The sequence below is a fragment of the Ambystoma mexicanum genome, chromosome 3p (assembly GCF_040938575.1).
Source record: "Ambystoma mexicanum isolate Mex_15411 chromosome 3p, UKY_AmexF1_1, whole genome shotgun sequence".
Classification (NCBI taxonomy): Eukaryota; Metazoa; Chordata; class Amphibia; order Caudata; family Ambystomatidae; genus Ambystoma; species Ambystoma mexicanum.
In genome coordinates this window covers 945,322,926-945,348,170 of record NC_090925.1, presented here as the reverse complement: position 1 = coordinate 945,348,170, position 25,245 = coordinate 945,322,926, and the positions used below count along the sequence as shown (strand labels likewise).

The 25,245-nt window shown below is 44.3% G+C and overlaps 1 protein-coding gene across 5 annotated transcripts in view; it reads left to right on the top strand.

Annotated features, from left to right (window-relative positions):
- NDRG3 (NDRG family member 3) overlaps positions 1-25,245 on the top strand; it is a 1,445,730-nt gene that overhangs the window by 921,499 nt on the left and 498,986 nt on the right. For all 5 annotated transcript variants that reach the window (XM_069652255.1, XM_069652253.1, XM_069652252.1 and 2 more), the window contains exon 12: positions 18,033-18,084. In XM_069652255.1, coding sequence (XP_069508356.1) covers positions 18,033-18,084 — 52 coding nt within the window. The remainder of the gene's footprint in view (positions 1-18,032; positions 18,085-25,245) is intronic.

Below are 25,245 nucleotides of genomic sequence, written 5' to 3'. Positions count from 1 at the left end.
CATGAGTTATGAATCCATAGCTGTGGAGACTCGCAAGATGTCTAAAATTTTCTTGCCAGTCCCAAATTTTAAGTCGTTCTGCCATTTGGGACTTTAGATTTATAAAATTGTCTTCCCAGTTAGGGATCCATTCTATCGTCTCAAATAGAGCATTCATTTCTTTCACAAAACGGGCCTGCTTATTCCTATCAATATCTTCTTTCACGGTTATCAAAAGGGGATTAGTCGGGTTAGTATGCAGCTTAATATAGACCTCGGCTCTTTTCTTCAAGACCAGAGCTTTTAGCGAGGGTAAACCCAGCTCTAATCTTAGTATCGCCATTGGTATTCCCGGTGGCAGTCCCAGCAGCTTTCGCCAAAAACGTCCTTCCAGTTTCTGTAGCCAATCCAGATTAAGGTTAACTAGGACTTCCAGTCCATAGATTACCGTGGGTATCGGGCACTGGACGTAAAGTTGGCGGGCTGCCCACATGGAATATCCACTCTTCTTACGAGAGAACTGATATATCATAGCGGTAAGTTGCGCAGCTTTTGTTTTGCGGGATTGTACACATGATTGGGAATTTCCCTTAGAGTCGAATTCAACTCCCAAGTATTTATAGCTATGGGTGTATTGAATTTCCTGACCTCTTATAGCCATTCTAGGGCGGCTCACTTTGCCATGACTGTATAGGATCAACTCTGTTTTCGTGTGATTAATTGTGAGTTCATTCTCCTCCGCATACTCCCAAAGTCGCTCAGCCGAGCGTAGGATGCCACTAAATGTGTGGTCAAAAATAACCACATCGTCCGCATACGCCAGGATTAAACAGTGTTGAGAGCCAACTTTGGGAGGGCAGTTGCTCACCTCTCTAATACATTCTGGAATATCGGAAACAAACAAATTATATAACAAGGGTGCGGTAACACAGCCTTGTTTCACCCCTCTTGTTTGCTCTATCACCCTAGTTGTAGATCCACTTCCATCAAGCCTCAGCTGGACTGTGGTGTTATGATGTAAGAGTTGCAGATAATAGAGCAAACCTTCAGGGCACGCCAGGCCCCTAAGCTTCCTCCATAACTTCTCTCTGTTAACCATGTCAAACGCTGCCTTAAAATCTATATATAAGGCATACAAAGGCGGATTATTGGGGAGTAGGGCTTTATCTCTAAGGCTATTCATGATGAAAAGATTGTGAGTGGTTGAATATCCAGATCTGAATCCGCTTTGAAAGCGGTCCAGAATCCCTTCCGTTTCAGTCCAAGATTGTAATTTCTGTAACAGTAAGGAGGCAAATAGTGTACCAGAGCAATCTAACATAAATAGCAAACGGTAATTGGCTGGATCAGATCTATTGCCTTTCTTAAAAATTGGCACTAAAATTGCTCTTTGCCAGGTCTCCGGTATTATTCCCTCTTTTAAAACTTTTTCAAAGAGAATTTTCAGAAGGTTAGCCCAGAAGACTGGGTTACTCTTCATAAGTAAATTGGAGAGACCGTTAGGCCCCGGGGCTCGGGAAGATTTAAGTTTAGCAATCTTACCTATCAGGTCTTCTAGAGAAATAGGGAACGGCTTCGGAACTAAAGAGGTGGTTGGAAAAGTTTCAGGGTTAGCTGCTGCCATACCGTTACGCGTTTCCAAAAAATTAACCCATTCCTCGGCATCAATCGGGTTTATTTGGGGGGTTACCCTGCTTCCCCTAGCTTCTCCTAGGAGTGCCCAGATATTCCGGGGATTTCTCGAGCAAATAGTCTTCACAGATTTTTGCCAATTTGCCAATTTTTTCGATCTGTTCCAGTGTTTTAACCACGTCCTATACCTATTTTTTATCTCTCTGATCTTAGTATGTATATCCATAATTAGATGGGAGTGGGCTCTGATTCTACGTATCTCCCCTCTCAGAGTACGTTTAGCATCACAAATTGTCTTGTAATAGACCTCAATCGAGCCCTGTTCTCTAATAACAAGTAATGATTTTTTTGTAGCATATTTACCCGTAAAATTATAAATCCACTCTTCAAGATGTTCTATTGAGAGGTTAACAAACATAGTGTGATAATCAGCATCCCATTCACCACAATCCTGACATGCTTTAGATATATTTTTCTCAGACCATATTAATCGTGAACCAGCATGATTAACCAACATACTTCCTGTCGCTATTGTTGAAGGAAATACAGGCTCACACTTCAGACTTACTCAGGCCTCTATGGTCACTCCAATCATGGTCTATTATTTCCATGTCATTAACCAGGGATGCCACCTCCGGGCTAATGAAACAATAATCAAGAGTGCGGCGAGCAACACCTGCTTTCCAAGTATAATGTCCAGGACGGTCACTCATAGTTCGACCGTTAAGACATTCCAAGTCCCAGCTCTTCATGAAACATAACCACTTCTCCCCTTCTTCATCACTATAATTCTGAAGCATGAGGGGATACGGGTGTAAATACTTGTTATTAGATGTACCACTTTAATGGAGCAATTAAAATCTCCAGCAATAACAAAAAGATTATTTTGGCATTCATTCGTCCACTTAGTGAGTAGATCGTGTAATCTATCTTGTATTTGATCACTCTTTGATGCATCGTGTGGATTATAAACATTGACCAGCAAAAGTTTCGTCTGACTATTATTGACCGGTATAATCACCTCCACCACATTAATGTTATCCTCAAGATCGATAGTAATTTCACTAGATGCTATAGTTTTACTTACACCGATCATCAACCCCCCAAAAGGTCTTCCCATTTGGCCTTTTTTAGCAAAAGTATGGTACAACTTATACCCATCTATTATGATTGGTGCAGTTAGCCAGGTTTCCTGTAACAGAAAAAAGGAATAATTCATAATAAAAGGTAACGAGCCATTAGTTACAGTAATATGTTTGAAGCCCCTGGTATTCCAGGATAGTAATGAGCAAGTTCAGGGTTGATTTATAACCGTGGGCAAAGCCTCTGCAAGCCATTTTAGAGTGTTCTGAATGTCACTCATTTGGACTTTGGTCCCAGCAAGAGGAGGTGGTTTAGTTTTATTGTCAGTTTTAGTAGGCTCGGGAGCTTCTTTAATCAGAGGGTCTACATCGTCAGGATTCACATCTACCCCCAAACCTACTTGCGCTAAATTGACCCTATGTTTACGGATCAGTTGAGCTGAGGCCAGGACCGTACAATGCAGCGCTGTCACATTAGGATTAGTGGTACATAAAGGCTCAACAAATGAGAAATCCTCAGATCTAATAACTCTTAATTGAGGTATTAGATGAAGTTTCTTGAGCATGCCTGACCGAGGAAGCCATTTGCCATGGCATTGCTGATTGATTCTTCACAATGCAAATCTTGTTTTCTTCTCTATTCTCTTCCCTTGCTGGTGCCGGTGTATCACTTTCAGTTTCCGTGCTTTCAAATGTACTGTTAGGGTTATTCCTTTGAGGGGTAGAAAACTGATTATCAATTGAATGATTTTCTGTAAGAATAGAGTCTTGGCTAGCATTGCTCACTGCGGAAATTTCTTTAGATTTTTCCACCAGTATCCAGCTAGTAAGTGTGCCCGGACCTTTATTTCGGTTTTTCTTTCTTTTTAGTGCCCTTTTTCTTGCCTTTTTAGATTTCTGTTGTGGAATTGCTGTATTTGGTAGTGGAGAGGCCACCTCTACGGGAACATTTCTTAAGGCTGCTCTTTTAGCCATTCTACGCTGTTTTTTAGTCAGATGAGTATTTCCTTCATTTGTCGGATGTACGTTCCCCTCGACGTTAATTGGACTAGATGGAATCTGAGGCTCCTTTACCTCTACAGGACCTACTTCATAATCTAAATCTGGAACGGGGGGATTCAACTGTAAAATTGTATTCACGTGTATTCTACCACATAATTTGAGAAGAATTTTTAGGGCAAATTGGAGAGAGGATAAGGACGCCTGCATCTCAGTAATGGCTACAGAGTTTAGCTGTGAGAGCTCACTAAGTTGATCGGCCTTAATTTGCTCTGGCTCCTCTAAGTCGATCAGTAGATTTGGTGATTCAGACAATCGGCCAGAGCATAAAGTTCTCTGAGGAGAATTAGCAGGTTGTACCACTTGAGCCTCCACTGTTATACTTGCAACTTTCTTGGTAGTCCCCTTCTCGATAATCCCTAATTCTCCTGAATTAGGAGGAGGAGCCATAGATTTTTGTATGGACAGGCATAAATCCAATAACGAATTATTGTCAATATCGTCAAAGGATGTAACATCCAGTAGTCGGCGTGCGTTATGTACAGCTGGAAGTGTCTCCTCAGTTTGTTTGTCAGTGCATACAGGCAAGCTTTTTTTAAATAGCTCCGGAATGGTACCTTTAGCGTTAGCTGGCGGTTTCAACCTGTCCCCACCACTTGGATTGTTAGTAGGTATGTAGGGATGATTTGTCCTGCCTTTTCGTAAATTATAGGGCGCTTTTGCCCCGCGTGCTTTAGGCGGCATATAGGCTCAGGAGAGTAGCGAGGGAGAAAGTAAAGATAAAAAGCCAGGAGAGCCAATATCTTTAGCAGTGCTAAATCGCTCAACAGTCAATTGTGTACAGTTCAAGTTAGAGGATCTATATAGTAGGTTATTGATTCCTAGTAAGGATCAAAGGAGATTGTAAGCTTCCACAGGCTCCCCTAGACTATGCCGATAGATGATACTTAATTATGCGGTCAGGCTTACCTTTTACTTCACGTTCAGTAGTGAAGCTCAAAGGCTGATGCGCCCACGCGCCAAACAGCCGCACAACAGCCAGTGGGCTTTACTCGCCCGGGCTTAACGCCGCAAGGGTGGCTCTCGGCTCAATATGAGTTCCAAAGATGTCACGTGCTCAGTCACGTGACGTCGCTCGGCTCCGCCTCCTCCAGGAAGCCCGAGGTCTCAGCAAGAGCTGCGTTCAGCTCGCAGTGCTGAGAAGGTGAGTTTCAACAGGATTTGCTTCCCTTCTCCAACGCGAGCCTTCAGCACACAATTAGACATTAATTAAGGAGCTGCAGGGAGCTCTTTAGAGAGCCGCTGTCTTGGGTGGCACTCTAGCACCCTCTATATTCTAACATTTTAAAAGTGCATGATGCATTTAGATTTCTTCGATTAGTTATGTCACCGCTAGATGTGAGATACAAGAGACAAAAATCTCTTAAAGGTTGAATCAAGCACATCAGAGTGCTAAATCATAAACTAGGCATAGCTGCTGACCTGTGAGTTTCCCACCTCATCTCCATAATGGACAAGGTGGCTGGTCCAAGAAGCTGTATATAGAAAAGAAGAAACCTGTAGAAATGGGGGATGCAGATTAGATAAAACTGCACCAGATAAAGCCAGCTGAAAAGCGGAAGGGCAGAAAAAGGGCATATTGGAATGGGTGAATATCAAATGCAAATCCCCAATAAGCATCAATACATTCACCTGTTTTTAAGCACTTAAGTTTCCATTTCCATCAAGTGATTGCGATTTTGGGGGAGCGGAGGTGTGTACGAGCGGAAGGGGGTACAAGGTGCAAAGGTAAGATCCCAGGGGTCCACCTTTAGTATTGTTTATCCTTATGAAGATGGTGTCACAAAGGGCACCAATGTCTTCTGGCTTTTGTTCCAGGTGCTTTGGTCCAGCCATTACTCTTTTGTCCTTCGAGCAACTGCTTACTGCACAGTTTGACTAAATATGTATTCTTAGATGCAATGCAAATGATTACACATCCATAAGGATGTTTTGGCAAATTAATATTTTGATGGATTGCTCATTGTTGGTTTATCCAAGACTATCTTGGCAGCTCATCAATGATAGTCTGGTTGTAATTTTTTGTTTTCATTAAAATCCTGTGGCTCTTCTGTTGAGTTGAAAATTGATAAATCTGCTTGCTCTGATGCAAATGGTGATCTGGGGAAGAGGATATTACACTGGTCCTCGATATATGAATGACTTTTTGCATTGCTAAAGTAAAATGGAAGTTAAAGTAGTAGTATTCTTTTTTGAAGATTTCTCTTTTTAGCTTAATAACTCGGATGATTTTACAAATTGATATAGTACTCCTACTTCCGTTTCCTCCATACTGATGGGATATCCGTCCCACAGGGACAGAGCCTTTTATGCTGTACAATACAAACTTTCCCTGTAATTTAACACATACAGGGTGTTCCTGCCCACGCTGACTCTGCCCACATGCCTCACCGCCAGTCCTTTTTACTACTCGACGGGATTGGGTGCCTTGCACCTGCTGCGATTACCAATTTGTATTGTCCTACTTTCCAGTTTTTTCTTTTGCATGCTAGTTTACGTCCGTCATACCCCTATGTAAGCCGGTGGTGATGTTTTTGTTCCTTCCCTTGTTGCGGCGGGAAGTTCCCTTCAAATGCCCATAGCCTCTGCCTGAGGTGTTTGGAGACCTCCCACCAGTGGCATTCTTGTTCCCCCTGTGCAGCGCTCAGTTCCTGACCATTGCGACACCAGTTGAGTTGTTGGCAAGACCTCTTCGAAATCCTTGATTCGGTGTGGAGAAGAGTTGCCAAACGGACCCGACAGGTCAGATCTTCACGCCCTGTGTAGGGAAGTCCTATTCTTTGTCAGGCACCCCATGCCTATGCAATTTTTTTACAGGGACTGGTTTGGGTAAGCAGGATGTGCATGGTCCTACTAGACTGACTGGTGGTGGCCCCAAGGCCATAAAGGCATGTACCGACCCACAAGTTGAGGGTTCGGAGGAACTTTATACCGACCGTCTGGTCAATTGCTCCACAGGGCCTTGCATCAGGCAAACACTTGAGGGGGCAAAAAATGTGCTGGTGGTCTCCAGAGGGTACAGCTGTACCTTCTGTACAACTTCCTGAGACCCGGAGCTTCCATTGGTGACCAGAGACCTTTACCTCGGGGTGACACATCTGCAGGAAATCACTCTGCATACCCTGCGAGGCCTTTGTCCTTGTGGGACGTTTAGCCACAGCATCTGTACTGGATGGTGGTCAGTCAAAATCTCGAAAAAAATGTCGAATGCCAATAATGCCAAAAAAAAAAAAATTGGGAAAAAAAATGTCGAATTACTCTTTTTTAAAATTATATATTTATTTTGGGGTCCGGGATTTAAAATAAATGGGTAAAAAAAAAGGGGGTTGGGGGGAATTTCGAATAAAAACGGCATAAAAAAGAATTCGACTTTTTTTTTCGACTTTTTTTTTCGACATTTTGACTTTCGAGATTTTAACTTTCGATTTTATCACTATAAACCATTCTGGATGCCAGCAGTACTGGTTAATAGGATAGATGATTACTTCAGGACAGATTCTTGGCTTAGTACAGAGCAATGATTGGTTTTGCGCAGTGGGCCTAAAGGATGCCTAACTACACGTTCCGATATGGAAACCACACCAAATCCCTCAGGTTCTCAATTGGCAGGCAACACTATATTTTGCCCTGCCTTTTGGATTTCATGCAGCTCAGAGTATTCATCAAGCTGAGCGCGAGTTTGTTATGGTTCAGGGGGATCCATGTATACCCCTACCTGGATGGCTGGTTTATCTGGGCTTCATCCAGCCAGGAGGCGTCGGAATCAACTAACATCCTGCTGAGTACCCTGGTCAATCTGGTGTTAGTGAACTTGGGCAAGTCGTTGCTTACCCCGGCCCAGAGACTCAGGTCCTGGGGCTTGTGCGACAGTCGAGTCTGAGCAAGATCTTCCCTTTACCCTAGCCCATCTTGGATATTCACCTGACAGTCATGTGATTTTGTTCCAGGACCGTTAGCTCAGTATGGTGGTACCAGAGTTTATTCGGTCGCATGGTAGTGTGCATCCTCTGTTCTATACGCCAGGTTGAAGATGAGGTGCCTGCAACTCCACCTGAACAGTTTATGGTTGCAGGTGTTAGAATGGATTTCTAAAGCTTTGGTGAACAGACGTTTAGGAGGCTACCCTTAACTGTAGCTTGGAAAGAAGTCCAAGCTAAGTCTCAGAAGGAGTGAGGGTGATCAGTGGTCTTTGATCATACGTAATGAAACACCAAGAATTGCCCTTAGACAGTAGTACACAGAAATATACTTTTTATTAGGCTCAAGAATAGACACAAGTGAATAATGAAAAGCAACAGTAAAAATACCACTCAAAACAACTAACTTTGTAAAATATATACCGTCAGAGGAGTCAATGCGGTAAAGGTCTAAACCTCACCAATACCAGTAAGGGAAAAGGTCGGGCAATATTTATAGGATAGACTATCGAAAACCCTTTATAAGTCCAACCCTACGATGAATGGAGCCTTGTGCTCAATGTTTGATGCATGCCTAAAAGCGCCCGGCCGTTCGTAAAAGCACCCGGCTGTGCGTAAAAGTCACAAAGTACCTTTCGAAGGGGAGCTGGCAAGTTAGGGACAGGATTCTGAAGGGTGAAAACAGGTTCCAAGGGTCAGGGGAGAATCTGCTGCTATGAACAAACCTATTCCCAACTTTCTGAGGGCTTTAGGAAGCTGGGGCTACCCAAGCCAAAGAGGACCACAAAGGATCCTCTGTGCGTAAGGGGCCACCGGTAAGTGGTTTCTGTACTCACCGCCCTTAGCTCGGTTTGCTCCAAACTTGGCAGGTCTGGAGGGGGTCGTCGGAGGTTCGATTTACAAACCTTGGTTCGGCTTCAAAGTGCACAGGCGCTGCGGGTGCAGATGCAGGTCCAGTTTACAATAGGAGCTGTGTCTCTTGTCTTGGTTGAAGAACAAAGAAAAAACAGATGCAAATGGTCTCGTGGCACAAGGAGGGAAAACCACCTTCTGCGACCGCCACTGTTGTACAGTGATGCAGGGGCACCCAGCTCTTGCGATCTGATGCAACCTTCTATCTCGTGAACCAAAGCAGCTGGGACGACTAAATACAGTAAAAAGGTTATTTGCAGTGCAAGCTAGGATTCCCTAAAGTTTCGAGGCAAAACTCAGTGCAACGACGCTCCTGCACGGGTGCCAAGGTTTGAGCTGGATAGTTAACTGGAGTGCCCAGGAACACTTCCGAACAAGCCCTTTGGCAAGGCAACCAAGAGGCATCGAGAGTGATTATTCCCACCATTCCAGTGGTTCGAAGCACCTTCGCAGGTCTTCTGAGATAGAGTGCAAAGCAGGGCTCTACTGGGTCAACAGTGGGCTTAAGGTGCCAACCTTGTTCTGTGCATCTTTGGATAGTCCTTAGTTCTGCTCGGCTCTTCCAGCGAAGCCCAGGGGAGGGCAACTGAAGGCTGTATGCCACTGACCTGCTGAAACAAAAGCAAAACATTTTGGGGTGTCCATCAATATAGAGGGGAAAGTTGCCTTTCGAGAAATGTTCGCTAACAGCAGGCCACAAACACAGTCACCACATTTCTATACCATCCTCAATTGGGATCTACAGTGGTGGGCAGACCAGACAAATATCCTGAAAGCTGGGGGCCTCCCCTTCAAGGAACCACCGACCAATGTCATCTCAACAGTGTTCCCTCAGCGGGTGTAGAGCCACTGTGGGATGCCCCCAGGGGGGGGGGGGGTCTCGAAACCCACGGTCTGTGGTCCGAGCAGGAGAATACTCAACACATAAATGTATTGGAACTACAAGTCCTTTTCTATGTGCTCTGGGAATTCCTTCTGAACATCTGCAAGGAGTCAGTCCTTGTACAACCGGACTGCTTGGAAGCAATTTATATAAACAGGCAAGGGGCAACCAGGTCACCCCCTCTGTCAACTGGCTGTCCATCTGGGAATGGCTCCTTGCCCATGACGGTCTGCTCAGGTCAGTCCATCTGCCTGGAGTCTTGAACACAAAAGCGGATCTCCTCTGCAAGCTGCAACATTCTAATCATGAGTGAAAGATCAATTGGCAGTGCACCACTATCTTCCAAGACAAATCTGTTTGCTACAGTTGGAACAGAAAGTCTCTGGTACGCCTCTCTGGGCGGAATAAATGTGGAGTCTAAGGGAGCTGCGCTAAGCATCCCTTGGGTGGGGGAATTCCTCTGCCTTTCTGCCTGTTCCACTGATTCCCATGATATTCGTCCACAAAAGAAACCAACGAGTGCAAAATCATACTGGTAGTACCACAGTGGCCAACCCATTTTTGGTACTCCAAACTGGTGGGGCTGAACAGAATAGGTCTGATCCCTCTACCCCAATGGCACGACCGCCTAGTCCAAGAACAGTGCAAGATACTTCATTGGTGCCCTCGATTGCTCCGCTTAGCAGTCTGGTTCCTGAGGACTCGACTCTAGTTCATTTAGGGCTGTCCTCAGAGAACATTCTCGTCTTTTCTACTGCTCTTCTCTCCTCTTTGGACTCCCTGCTTCTCATCTTGTGCCCCTCAAATCCCTCTACCACTCTGCCATTCGTATCCTCTGTCTTCTCTCCCCTCACAACTCCATCTCCTCCTCGCTCTCTCATCTTGGCTGGCTTTCCTTTCATTCCCAACTCAAATTCTACTTCCTCTGTTTTATCTTTAAATCTCTTCATGATCTTGCTCCCCCTTATCGCTCCTCTTTCATCTCATTCTACACTCCCTCCCACTCTCAGATCTGCAGACCTCTTCCTTCTCTCTGTTCCCCCGTCCCCATGCGCCTCTTCTCGTGTTCGCTCCTTTGAGCTCCTTGCCCCCCCCCTCCACTGGAACTTCCTTCCTCTCTCTATCCGTTCCATCCCCACCTATTCCTCCTTTCGTGTCTCCTTAAAATCTCTTCTTCTCCACTCCCCTCCATGATACTCTCATCCCCTCCTCCACCTTCCCCTCTCCCCCATTTTTTACCCTCCTCTTCTTACCTCTCTATCCCTACTCCATTTCCTCTTAAGTCCCCTCTCCTCCTCTCTCGCCCTCAGCTTATTCCACTTACCGTTCGCCACTTCCTTCCCCTCTTCACCCCCTCTTCCCTCGTTTATCTTCACTGGCAAATTGTTCTACTTGCTGTAATACTGGTTTCAATCATATTTTGTAATTGCTTCTACTGTTATTGTATCCTTGTTATAATGAAAAGCGCTATGGCGTAAAGTGCTATATAAACAAAATAAACATAAACATTAATATCATCCAGGCGGCCAGGTAGTAAACACCACAATCACCATACAAGAGTGAATGGATCAGGTTCTGAAATTGGCCCTTGGAAAAAAGGAGTCCACTCTCTCGGCAGAAGCTTGGATAATGTGCTACCCTACGTGTTGCACTGCGCGTCTTCGGGCGTCTGTCAAATCTTGTCGCACTTAGTTAGCAGCCACTGGTGAGTCTAACTTCTGCACGGCAAATCCCGTGGAATGAAAACATCCTGAGTGTCTTCAGTCCCACCCACCTGTTCAGATGCCTTACACTGTGGGATCTGTATGTTTTGTCTGCACTCATTGGCAGGCCTTTGCAGCTGTTGCGTACCACGGATTTCAAGTTCCTATCATGGAAGGTGGCTCTGTTGGTGTCTCACTTCCTCCAGCAAAGGGAGTGCGATACAGGCCATTGGGCTTTAACATAACCAGTTTTTCTCCAGAAAGACAGTCATTCTGCACGCACACCTGGCCTACCTACTCAAAGTAGTCTCCTTCCATACTAATGAGGTGGTTGTGCTTCCAATGTCTTTTCCGGAACCAGTCATTGGCAGACTCTGGCCTTCATTCTCTAAGTAAAATCTGAGGCCTATGGACATCTAAACAGGAGCAAGCAATTCAGAAGTTCTGGGCAGTGCAGCATGGACGGCCACTGTTGCTCGGTGGATTGTATTTGTTATAAACTACTGTTCCTCATCACAGAAGCTGACTCCCCCTATGGGTATGCATGTAATAAGAGCATGTGGTCCACATAGTCTGCCTTTTGAAAGTACTTTTGTCTGGATACCAGCTTCAGGGATGATACCAGGTTTGGTCAGGCCGTCCTGCAGGCCTTGTTTGCTCCTAGTTAGACGACCGCCACCCGTGACTGCTTCATGCTATGAAATCTCCCATCAGTAGTTAGTAAAGAGGACAGGATGAAGGAGTAGGGAACAGTTAGTAACCGCAGTGACTACTGTATTTCTAGTTAAGTCACCATTCCTCTGTACGACCCTCCTTCTGTCCCTGTCAAATCGGTCCAGTTAGTTTAATGCTAGCAGACGAGCATGGAAAAGGACTGGCGATTGAGGCTTGTGGGCACAGTCGGCGTGGGTGGGCATGCCTTGCACGTGCTAAATTAAAGTGGCATTTTTTTATTGCGGTGCAAAAAAGGCTCCTGTTGCCATTGAATGGATATCCCATCATTATGGTTGAAAGGGGACAATGAACTAGTATTACAGTAGTCACTACAGTGAGTAACTGTTCCTTGATATATTTCACATTCGTATGGGTGAGGCTCGGATTTTAGGACATTTTGCAAGTTCAGTACCTGAGAACAATGTTTTATTAAGACAATAGTTGTCATTGTTTTAGTTTACTGAACTTAATGTACACCTTCAGGAGACCAGACTTGTAAAGTACGCAATCACTTAATAAACCAACGTTAAATATTTTTGTTATGCCAAGTGCAAATGATTTTGAATGAATTAATTCTATCGACAAGACAAGAAAAAATCACCAGATCAGCAATTGTTAAGAGCATAAGAAATTACATTCCTGTTTTGAAATCTCATTCCAAACCACAGATTGATAATTTCTTGTTCGTTCTGTTGCAATAGTACATTTTAAGATTGAGGAAAAACAAATCCGTTGTGTGAAAGTCCTATCAATAAGCCTGTCACTGGTCTGTTGTATTGACCGTTTTATACTGTGTTCCCACAGAACACATTCAAAAGGAAAATGTTAATTGGAAGTGTTGTGTAAGTACCAGTTACAACAAATACATAACCTTTGTGCATCACATATAGTATGCCATCAGTTCAGCAAACGTCTTTCATGGAATGTCCGTTACTATGCCATTGCTACTGGGAGCATAGGAAAGAATCCAGTCAACAAGAATCAGTTCAAAAAGAATACATCCAGTGGGTTTATCTCTCAATTTGAATGCAAAATGTTGATGCAGCACTCGGGCATCCAGATAAGTGGCATACCATGCCTTTTTTACACATTAAAATATTGTAAATACGACAGCCTTATTATTTTCCTGCATACATTTACAAACCGCTTTAGAGCAGAGGGCAGTGCAAAGGTCAGGTTATTAGACAGAAACAAGAACACTTTTGATTTTTATCTGCATGGATGTAATTGGAAGCCATGGAGAACAGCCTCTGAAACAGATTTTTTTTGTCTGAAGCCTTTCATAAAAGGAATGATCTCTTTACGTTCAGCTTATGCTTAGTTGTGTAGATGCTCGTGGAGCACACATGAGCACTGTGCATATTTACTTCCCCAGCATTTTAATATTGTATAATTAATAAGATGGGAACAGTTGCAATTGAGAATTAATGTTTTGTAACAAATTATGCTTTTTTTTCTCTCCATCGAAAGCAAACCAGTATTGAACGATTTTATTTTTTAGAATTCATGTGCTGTGTGCATAATCATGTGGAAGCAGATCATTTGTACACTTATTTAATTTATGATCTAATTATAAAAATACTGTGTAAGTTGATGAGTACATCCCTTTAAAATTACAGTCCATGGGGTTCATTACTATAAATTGTCAGTGGCAAAAGTCTTTGCTCAAGGGTTAGTGATTGTCATTACCTCAATCATAGGTGTTATAGCCACTCAAATCTTCAAGACTACAATTAAAACCTCCAAAACCTGACACTCCAGGAAGTGCATGCACTCTTCAAAAACATAAAAATGAAAGTTACATTTGTAATTGAAATGGAAACTCATCAAAGCCTGTCCCAGTGATAATACAGATAGGCATTTTACTTTGTGGCGCTTCATGCATGGTTCGTCCAACATCTAGGCACTGTGATTATTATACTTCAGTAACATTGATACTCAGTTTACCGTCCATTGAAGGATGTTAGCCAAGATAGCTCAGCAATATGAGCGCTCATTGTTGCGATCTGTGTGTGACCTGTAGGTTGCAGGATCGAATCCTGGGAAGACCAACTCATCCTTTTATCCTTTCGAGTTCGATAAAGGAGTACCAACTTCGTTTTGGTGATTGTGATAAATATTTTCTCTGTACAGCGCTTTGCCAAAAGCGCTATATAAATAAGTTTCAACGTGAGATTAGGTATAGAATTTAATATGGAGTCTGTGCCTCTCTGCACTGGTGTATCATAACATTAGCATAGTATAAGGTAGTAATAGTTCCAGGAAATGAAGACTTTCATTAAACATCAAAGACAATTCTGCTGTCGAACCTCAAAACACACAATACAATTCAGGTTTGCTTTACTATGTCTTTTGGCTAGGTTTTTGTGTTTTCAACATTTAAATATATACAGGAGAGATCAAATGGCCGGACCTTAGAGAAATAATGAAAGGTGTATTCTGTCACAATGCAGAAAGCTGCCGCATGGTAATGATTGCCATACAGTTTTTGCACACGTTGGCTGGATGTCGCATACATTGTACTCTCTTGCAAAGGAGAAAACTCATTTTTACTCTGTTGAAATCACATTTGCACTCAGAAATGGGGAGTAAAATACTCCCACCTCTAAATCGTATCTGGAGCATTGGCACTACTGTTAAAACAAATGTTGATATGGCTTAACAATTTTGGTAATTCATGCAGAACTCACTAATTTTAATTTTTAGGTCACAATTTATGGTTCCACTTATTAGCTCATAGAAATTATCTGGCAGGTAGAATAGAAAAATGCAACATAGCAACTATGTATAAGGGCACCCTTTTTGATGTAATGCTGATATAAAGAAGCCTTTGACAAAATCACATGCTTCCTCTTTAATTGTAGCCTTTTATTCTTTTTTTAAGAGAATATTGGTAAAAATACAGCTCCATAATTTGATATCTAAACGGACCAAACACATTGATTTCAGGTACAGCACACGGGTCAGGTATACAATAACTTAAGCGTGCATTTGAATTTAAAAATAACTGAAGAAATGCAGCACAAAAGGAAACCAGGACCACACCACTACTTTATTTAAATCTGCTTGCTTGTTTTGCAAGCATTGTTTCTGCATGCTGACAAACTACACTTTTTAGACCATGTGTTTCCATGGCCTTTAGATTCAGATTGTGCACAAACTCATATTCCATGTTTTTTTTATTTTTATAGCTTTATTTTTAATTTTCAAGGTGAAAATAATCAGTCACCATATTCATGCATAAAATGCAACTGATCAATGATCCCGCTTTCTGGTGCACATTGTTACCCCAGCACCCCAACTTCAGAGCAGAAAACTCGCTCCTTGCCTTTCAAAGAAAACTCAAAACCTCACTCCTTGCCCTATAAAATGCAACTCTCTTTAACTGTCATTGTAAATACTTTGTAACAATACTACATTTTGGTGATTTTAAGTATGCTCATTTATATGTGACTAAGCTATGTCTGCAACAAGCGCCACGATGCCCTCGGGCTGTTGCCCGCTTTACAAATCCAAATAAATAAACGTCCTATTTGCTCATGTATGTCGCTACCTTCCCCATCTAACAGGCGATACAACCTTCAGATGCCTTTTGTGGGAATTCCTTCCCTCATTGTGAATTCCAGGCCCACCAGGGATCTGATGGCAACTATTCATTATTTGGATGTGAAGCAATGCCTGGTTTGCATATAGCAGAAACTTTCTCGTTCAGGCAGGGAGAATTTAGTTTTAAATTCATCTAATTGCATTGGGGGAGCCGCCTTGAAAGAAGTCTCCTAGGGTCAAGGGGGTCGCACTTTCCCAATTCGCCCAAAACCCTGGTAACCTCCCCAGGAGGGAAATAAGTGTTGTGGCCCATTGCCGTGAAGGGTCCCCATCCTGGTTGAATTTATTTTTGCCCGAATCGCTTTGTCCCAGTAACGGAGCCTGGTTCTCGTAGATTCCAGCAAGTGCCCCCTGCTTCTCTCACTTTAGCTTTCAGGAACCCCACACACCTCAATGGGATTTCATTAGCCTGTTCTACTTCCCTCCATCCCACTTCCTTTCCCTGCGAGGACCAGTGTAGCATTGGTGCCAGCTGAGCTGCCATGAGGTATCGAGACATTTCTGGGACCCCCAGCTTCCCCATTCCTGGACCCCTGACAGAATTCTCTTGGCCACTCGAGGCTTCTTGCCTCCACAAATGAACCGGGATATTGCTTTCTGTAAGCTATCAGTTTGGAGGGAATCCAGTTCGGGAGGGAGTCCGTAACACACAAGAATCTAGGTAGTAGCGACATTTTGACCGCCATAATTTTCGCAAAACATGAGAATTCCTGCAATTCCCACCTCTCTACGTTCTCCCAAGGTTCCCCAAGAGACCTGGGAAGTTGGCAGCAAAGATCCCCTTGTACGTGGGAGTCAATTTTACCGACAAGGTATTCTATGGATTCCCGCTCCCACATCAGTGGGCCAGACTGCTGCCACTCTGCTACATCCACCCCGTCCTCCGTGACATTGAGTGCTTTGGATTTTGCAAAGTTAATGCGAAAGCCCGAAACCTCAACAAATTCCCCCAATAGGGCCAATACCTTTTGGGAGCGTACTCCCGGAATTTCAAAGGAACATCAATTTCTCAAGAACATCAGTATGTCATCCAGGTACAATGCCACTTTATGCTCTATCCCTTCCACCACTACTCCCTTTATCGCCTGTTCTGCCCTGATTGCTCGACCGAGGGGTTCCATTGCCATAGCAATGACCAGAGGTGAGAGTGGACACCCTTGTCTGGTGCCCCTCCGGATAAGGATAGCCTCCGAGCTGCTCTCGTTCACCTGCAGTTTCATAAATGGGGTCCTAAAATTGGCCAGGATCATACGTGTAAAGGTTTCCCCGCATACTAGCCCCTCTAGCGTCAGTTTGGGGTAGTTCCAGTACATGCTATCGAATGCCCTTGTTTCGTCTAGAGCCACCATTAAGAATTTGTCCTGTTCTTCTGCCCCATTCTGACGCATTTACTGCTGTACGGATGTTGTATTGTGTGCATCTGCCCATTATAAATTCTACCTGGTCAGGATTTATGATTTTCGGTAGGATAGTCATTAACCTAAGGGAGATAATCTTGGTGTATAGATGTGCTACCCCATTAAGAAGAGAGATTGGGTGGTAGCTTCACCACAAAGGGCGGGGGTCCTTCCCTGGTTTTAGTAGAATTTCGGTCAATAAGATCATGGTCTAAATGCGGTCTTTCAGTACCAGCTTGGGTAATGGAAATAATAACTTGTTCAACTGTCATCAATGGGAGACGGAGATTAAAAGGGATCAGGTTGGCTCCTTTTGAGACTGGATATTTGCTGCTTAAAGATCGGAGTACCAAAGGAGCATAGTAATGGGGTGTCCAGACCAGGCTTTTTGAGACTATTTCTTACTGAAGAGGTCTGACTGGTGGAATGGTGCCTCTTCTCTTAATAAAGCAAGCATTGGCAAAGCCATCCATTTTTGCCTTAGTGTAGGCACAAGACATGTAGTGAACTATATCTTGTCTTTCTCCACATTTTACTTGCAATTAAGCTATGAAATCAACTTTGTGGAATGTGATGTCCAATACAACCAGGAAGGTGGTGGTCATTATCAAGGAATGCAAATTGTGTTCTAAAAGTGGTAGACGGGTGAACATCAAGTTTGTAGGCAGAGAATTAAGTAGTAATTGGTCATTGTTGCCTAATACCCTTCCAAGTAAAACTATATCTAGGCCCTGACAATACACCCAAGAGAGTTGAACTTTATCTTGTAACACAAGAGGACATAGATATAGAACACCATCTTCAAGATGGGTTGGTTTTATTTTCATGATTTTATTTTTTTTATTCAAGAAAACTGGCTAAATTGTAATATGCATGTAGACTGATATAAGATGTAGACTAAATTTGGGCCATAATTGCAGTGTCACGTTCTTGATATATTCTACTGCCCTTAAAAATAACCACTGCCATGCTTGTGTTTTTTTTGTTAGACGTATGATGTTATACAATTAAATACACCATGGAACTCCTGCATGCCACAGACTAGTTTAGCGAAACAAGATCAACCCTTCTCAAGTTTAATTAATGTTTTGAAGTTCCATGTTCCCTTGTCACCAAAAAGTTTTAACACTTAATTTTATTTTGTCCAGGTGCCCATCTTTGTTAGTTGTTGGTGATAACTCCCCTGCTGTGGAAACTGTGGTGAGTTTATTTGCACATTTTGTTTTTATTTTGCACCATAAATTCTAGCAAGTGCTACTGCGTGCAGCCTTTGACAAATTGGTTCTAGCATACAGTTGTGCTTCATGTTATTAGAACGTGTGTTTTGTGGGTGTTTAATTTTGAGTGACTTTTGCAGTTAAACAAAATGCCAAAATGCCACTACAGGAGAGCGCAATTCCTGTGCTTTGATGGTTGCTGTTTAACACAAGATCTGGATGACCATACAAAGCAGTTGGTTATCCTTCATATGCTCCTCAACACCCAGGGAAAGCATGCCAGCCAATCAGGGTCTGCAGAGTGTGGGCTTGGTTTACTGGTCAAAACCTATGTTCCACACTGCTGGTGCAGCTTCCCCCGTTCTCCACCTTTTCCATCTGGTTTCTGGACCTATTCCCTGCTCACTCTTGCTGACCCCTCCTCACCCACATCTTACTCGCATTGCCCTCTATGCCCCACAACCAGCTCCCTATAACAAAGCCTAGCCTAATACTGCATGCAGGCACCTGACAGTCATATTGGAAAAGGGAGCTCAGCTCACAAGTACCAAAAGTCTGACGTGTGGATTAGTACTGGGTGGTAATGGCCCTTAGAACTAAGTATATTCCTATGTGCCGTCCCCTTTCCTCTATACCTCATGGGCAAGGCACCACAATCTTTTACCAGTGAAAAAATGGAGCTGCCCCTTTCCTGTAGCTTGAGGAGGTGTGGCCGTGCCGTTTCCTGGTGCCTCACCTCAGTCGTCCTTTTCCGAGCAGACAGGAATTCTCCCAGCAGCATTAGTGCAATTTTATTGCTACACAACATCTTCCTCAAACATTTTGTTTATTTTTCCTCAACTACTCACCGGTCCCCGGTACCTCGCCCATCATTTGTCAGTTGCAACAAGTTTTACTAAATGTCATGTGAGTTCTTCCCGGCATTGGACCCCCACGGGCTCTGTCTGGAGCAATTGGGAGCCGATCACCAGTGGGATGCGTGCACAGCCTAGGACCTTCAAGAACAGGCTAGGAAGGTGGCGAGAAATATTCGCAAAGGTTACCGCCAGATCGCATCAAGGCCTTCGTGAGCAAATTGTCAATCGCTGGACAAGGTAAATTCTTTTTTTTTTTCCAAAGCACCCCTGCAGGGGAATTCCTTCCCTAGGAGTTCTGCTTCCCCTCTGACTGGTGCCAGACCAGAGGCTCCAATAGCTACCAGTGCTCATGCTGAGGTAACAGGTGTTCCTGCCGGGACTGGCACAGAGAGGCTGAAGGGCTATGGTACCAGATGCACATCTGAGGGGTAACCAACTCTAACGGGCGAAAGCCTGAGGGGGCACGGAACGAATGAAGTGCTTAATAGTAGACACGTGTGCTACATGCAGTTATTTTAAGAAAAATCCTTTGTTTAAACAGTGCCTGGAGTTGGGATTATTAACAGTGCGCATTGGTGAGGCCCAAAAGAATTTTAATTAAACGGCAGCGTGGGAGATTACTATCCTATGATTGAAAATGGAGCCGGGGAGTGCTTGACGCAAAAGAAACCCAAAATCATGACTATTCTTCAAATAACTGCATGTAGCACACATATGTCTACTATTAAGCACGTCCTTCGTTCCGTGGACCTTTCATCAGTAACAGCTACTTAATTGCTCTGGACCCTTAATATACGACAGAAAATACATTAACTGCCCCAAGTTTGGTGCTTCATTTACTCCTGCCTTTTTAGTTCACAGCCCCTAGTACTATTAGTTACATAATAGTTTTGACACCATTAAGTATGGCGGTTATAATTATATTTACCACTACGCTATGTATTGTTTTCATTGTTTAGGCGACCCTGCCATCCTATCCATAGCCTAACGATTTATTCCATTGTGGCATCATCAGCCAACCTCGGTTCACCATGTCCAACTAACTTTCCCAGGTATGCTCTTCTACATTAATCGTTTCACTTCAGTATGATTTATCCACATCAGACATGAAGGTAATCCTTTACCCCCCCCCTTTCTTTGGATCCCTTATACATAAGGATCCAATCAACCTCGCCAGTACCATGAACGGCTGAATCTATTAATTTAAGTTCACCTGACGACATTATTAAGGTAGGTCTCCGACCTGCAGCATTTCAATACACTTTACCCCTTTGGTCACTTACCCTTGACACACATCATGTCATCTATCTTTATAGGTACTTTACATTACTTGGTCTTCCACCAACCTTGTCCTGATGAGCGTTCAGTTCATTTAGACCACCTGCTACAATACAGCACCTTCTGAAGGCCACTAACATTCCGAACCAGAAACACGAACTACTCAATGTGTCGACAATGGCATACTACTATCAATAAGTAGTATATGAATCTGCACAAATATCTATGCTACTAACCCTCACTTTAATGTGTAGTTAAAACATATCCTTGTTTGCCCTTTTGGGCTTGTGTTTTTTAAGCCCTTATATTGAACATATAGGCCTACATTTTTTATGTCCATATTTGAATTAAAGCATAAAGTTTTTTGAATTTACTTTGCCCCCCTTTTTTTGTGACCTCCTTTGTCTAGTATTTGTTAAACCTAGCTTGCTGCAACTCATACTTACCTCCAATGCATTCTTGAACATGGGTAGCCTATGAATCTTCCTTTTTCCTGTATGGTCACCTCAGCAGCAATGGTACACCGCCCACCCATCGTCTATTACGCGCCGCCAATGCTTCAATCAAGGCAGCCGTGTGAATGGACCACTTCATCAATGTGGAATCCAACAGTGGCAGCTCAAGTCTCTGCAAGAGGCCTGCGAAGAATGATTTTTCGACAGGTTCATGAGTCTGAGGTCCCAGCATATGTATGGAATGTTCAATGGTCTTATCAAGGAGGTCATTCCCCAGGTTCTGCCTCAAGAGCAGCGGTCACCACCACCACAAAGGTGCCCACCACAAGAGCATCACAAGAGCTTCAGGGGACTGATCAGGCACCATCTTCTGGGTCTGCTGCTATTGGTTTGCCATACAAGGTCGGAGAAAACTTGCAAGTCATGGATGACGATGAGGAGAAATGGTCTGCCTCAGCCAACTAATTACTTGACTGAATGGAGGGGTTGGCAAGTGCAGCCGTAGCCAGGTGTCCTGTTGAGATTCTGTCGGTCAAGGCTTCCAACCACACTGGTATACCACTGTAGAATGATGTTTTAATGCTAGCCAAAAAGGTATGGCAAAATCAGCAATCCATGACAAGTGTTAATGAGCGTCTAGACGTGCAATTTAGACAATGGGAAAACAAACCACTAATGCTTTCGCCTCATCCATCGGTAGTGGCGTTGGCCTCACTTTATTTCAAACCTGCTAGCTCAGCAACGGCTTCTCCCTGTTGTCTAGCTAAGGAGGACAAGCTTTCAGAAGCCTACTGAAGAAAGGTATGCCTCAACTCTGGGCTGCACCTGTGGTAGGCCAATGCAGATGTCATGCTTGCTGCAGCAAACCAGAAACTGTAGAGGGAGATTGGCTCGCCAGCCAGCCAGATCTCAGAGTACTCGCATCAGAAAACGACACACCTCTATTAAGGGGCTTTTCAACACCTCCCTCCCTCACCCTCACCATTGGCCTCAGATACCAAGAAGCAATGATATCAGAGTCTGAGCCCACAGCTCTCCTTTTTGTGCAACTGGCATCTCTTCAGAAATCCATGGGTTCTTTCCATAGTTTCTTTAGGCTTCCGCTTCCCACTCACACCGCATCCCCTCTGAAGAGTCCCCTCTATTGCAGGTAAGGTCCCCAGCACAACTTAGAAATAGTTTAGCTCATGAAGGATCAGGCAGTAGAGCCTCTTCCATGCCTGGACAGGGGCCAAGGTTTCTATTCCAGAATCATTGCGATTTCCAAAAACAACCAGGCAAGCATCAGGGTGTGTTGGATGTATTCTATCTGAACCTTTTGCTTCCCCCTAGAAAGGGTCAATATGGTGAAACCCAGCTCATAGTCTTTCTGTATGGGAGATTGGTGTGCTGCCTGGACCTCAAGGATACATCTCCATGTTCCCATTCACCAAATGTACAGGGAATTACTCAGTTGCACAGTAATGGGCTGACGCTTCCAGTACAAAGTTCTCCTGTTTAGACGAAAAAATTCAGCCTCTTGTGTCTTCACGAAATTGATGAACACCATCACTACACTTCTCAGGAATGAGACCCCACTTGTGTCCTTACCTTTCTGACTAGCTGCTGAGGACCAGTTCACAGGAGGGGGCATGTACATTCTTGCAAGAGGTTGTTGGATGTCCTTTTCGCACAATCTAAGGAAATCCGAGTGGACTCCAACGCTGTACATGGTTTTCCTGGGTGTCAGGTGGAACACTGTGGAGGGTAAGACTTTCACCACAAGGAAGAGTTCTAGATATTCAAAAGGCTGGCAAACACTTCTTGCAATGTCCTCATGGTGGTATCGGCACCTGTTGGCACTCTTGTTGGCACTCTCTTGTTGGGGCTCTCTTGGCATCATGCATTCTGACGGAGTGTCATGCCAGACTGAGGATGAGGCTATTGGGTTGGCCCTAAAATCCTTCCTCCCTGGATACAAGACTGGGTCGTCCTTACCAGGATGGACAGCTCGCCATCAAGGTTTATATAAAACAGACAGCGGGTGGTGGCGGGGGAGTGACCCAGATCCACACTGTTATGCATGCTGGCTGTGGAGATCTGGGAATGTGCCCTCACAGAATTCTGCTTAAAGCGGTTCACCTGCCGTGGGACACCAACACACAGGCTGATAGGTTGAGCCGACTGGGCATGAATGCTTGAGTGGGAACTCGCTGGAAGACCCTCAGCCCAATATTTCTGGGAATGGGGTCATCTGGAATTAGATCTGATTGCATTAAAAGAGAACACCAAATGCTGCCTCTGCATCATGGGAGGAGTTCCAGATATCATTGGACAACCTATGGTGTTAGGCATTTCCACCGACTCCCTTTCTACAGAGGGCGATTGGCAGGTTCAGATCAACAGTATGTTTGCTGGATGATTCTGATTGCTCCCCACCGGCCCACAAGAATGTGGTACTCTGATTTACTGCATCTGGCAGTCCAAGTTCCCTGCCTGCTTCTCATGGGATTTAATTGGTTTCTGACACAGCAGGAGAGGGCAGTGAATAACCCAGTCTCTGGTTCTAGCAGCCTGGCTCCTTATAAACTGACTTTACGCAACCGGGGGCTATCTAGACAATCTGCAAAGTATCCAATGTGCAAGGAAGGATTCAATGAGAGCCCAATACAGAAGCTAATGGAATTCGGTTCTGCTTCTGGGCTATTGATCTGGTTACCTGTCCCCTAAATTATGTCACGTCATTCTCAGCTTACCTCACACAGTCAGGAGTGCAGGTTGACACTTGCTGCACTTATTTAGCTGCTATTGGAACATACAAAAATACAGAGGAGGTAATCTTCTCTGCTGCCAATCTGGTAGTTAAACACTTACTAGGTCTGTCAAGGATGTTTATTCCCGTGCATCGGCTGCACTGGGTATGGGACTTAAATATGGTATTATAGCCTTGGCTCATAAACTGTGACCATCGTGTTCCTCTTGAGAAATTGTTTCCAATTTCCGCAAGCAGCCTCTGTCTCGTAACACCCAACCATTTTATGCACCGTGTGACTGAGATGTCAATCTACAGTTGAATGCAGCATCTCACCCTCTCTAGGGCCTTTTATCGTGAAAGATCCTGGTAGCAGCTCCAAGCAGTTGATGAGTAGGGCGAGTTCTCATTGAGACCCTTTTCCTACCTGCCCAGACTGTCCCGCAGTGAGCGCTCACATCGGAAACTGCTCGCATCTAACTCGATCACTAGGTCTGGAGCAGAGCTGAAGACCACTCTGCTTTTCCAGGCATCCATGTGTTCAAGCCTTGAATGCAGCTCTACTTCACTTCTTCCGACAGAGGAACCAGTTGATTGTAAGACTGCACACCTGCAGCGGAGGCTGTTTTTAACCATTGCAAAGCCTGATAATTATTGCTTAAATTGAGCCTACCAACAGCCCCATTACTCGGGCCAGTTCTGAGGGAGATCCTTTCCTTCCCAGGCAAGCTCTTCACTTCTCTGGATGGTTAAAATCTTCTACATCAGCAGTTTGTGTTGTATCCCTGGTGTCTATGGTGAACCTGAAGAATTGCATCTCTTTGGCTTGAGCCAGATCGGTTTTCTTCCATTTTGTCAGGAAACTGAGGTACTGTAATGGGTATTTCACCATGCATACATGCACTTGTAAAAGTTATCTCATGTCCTGGGACATGAATATTATGTTTAAGTAAATGATCCTCCTGATCCCTTGCCCTCATAGCTCGGTGATCACTGGTTTCATCTATTTGGTGAAGGCCCAGGGTGCCGACGACAGCCCAAATGGCAGGCTCACGAACTCCCAACATTAGGCTTTCAATTACTTTGGCCTGTAGGGAAGGGTCCATGAAGCTCGAAGATTGGAATGGCGGGATTTAGGCATCTTTCATGTCTATGCGCGCTAGCCAGTCTTCCTGTTGCAGCATCTGAATGCCCTCCAACTTGAAGTGCCCTACAGAGCCCTTTTGTTGAAGGCTCTGGTTTATTACCGGTCTTGCCTTCTCCTGCTTCTTAACCAGAAAAAGCTTGCTGCGGAAACTGTGGTGGGTGTCTGTGTGCTGAGGCTACAGCCGCTTTCCTGATCCGATCTCGTATTTACGTGCCTAATGGCTCTCAGTCCTCTTGGAAGAATGAGGTCTGAGGTGGGAGGCATGCACTGAGCTAGTTTGATTATTTGTTTGATTTGTAAATCTTGTATCTTCTGCAAGACCCAAGCACTGCTTGAAATACATTCCAAATTGTGCTGAAATAAGGCAGTGCGACCCCCTGCCCCTGTCATTATTACTAGAGGTGCTGCGCAGTTTCTGCTCACTTGAGGTTGTAGTTTGGGAGTATGTGTTGGGTCCTAGCTGCACTCTTAAGCTTCTTCCTCTGGTCCCTCCCCCGCGGGACAGGAAGAAAATGAAGTTTGGTCCTTTTCCAGCGAGTAGTATGTGCCAATGAATTGGGATAGCTCCATGCTAAATTGTTCTGCAAATAGGAGGCTTTGAGCTGTGGTCCCTGCTTCCGTGGTAGCCAGCTTCCTGAGATGGCTATCAATTTTCATTATCGTCCCTTTGCGTCTT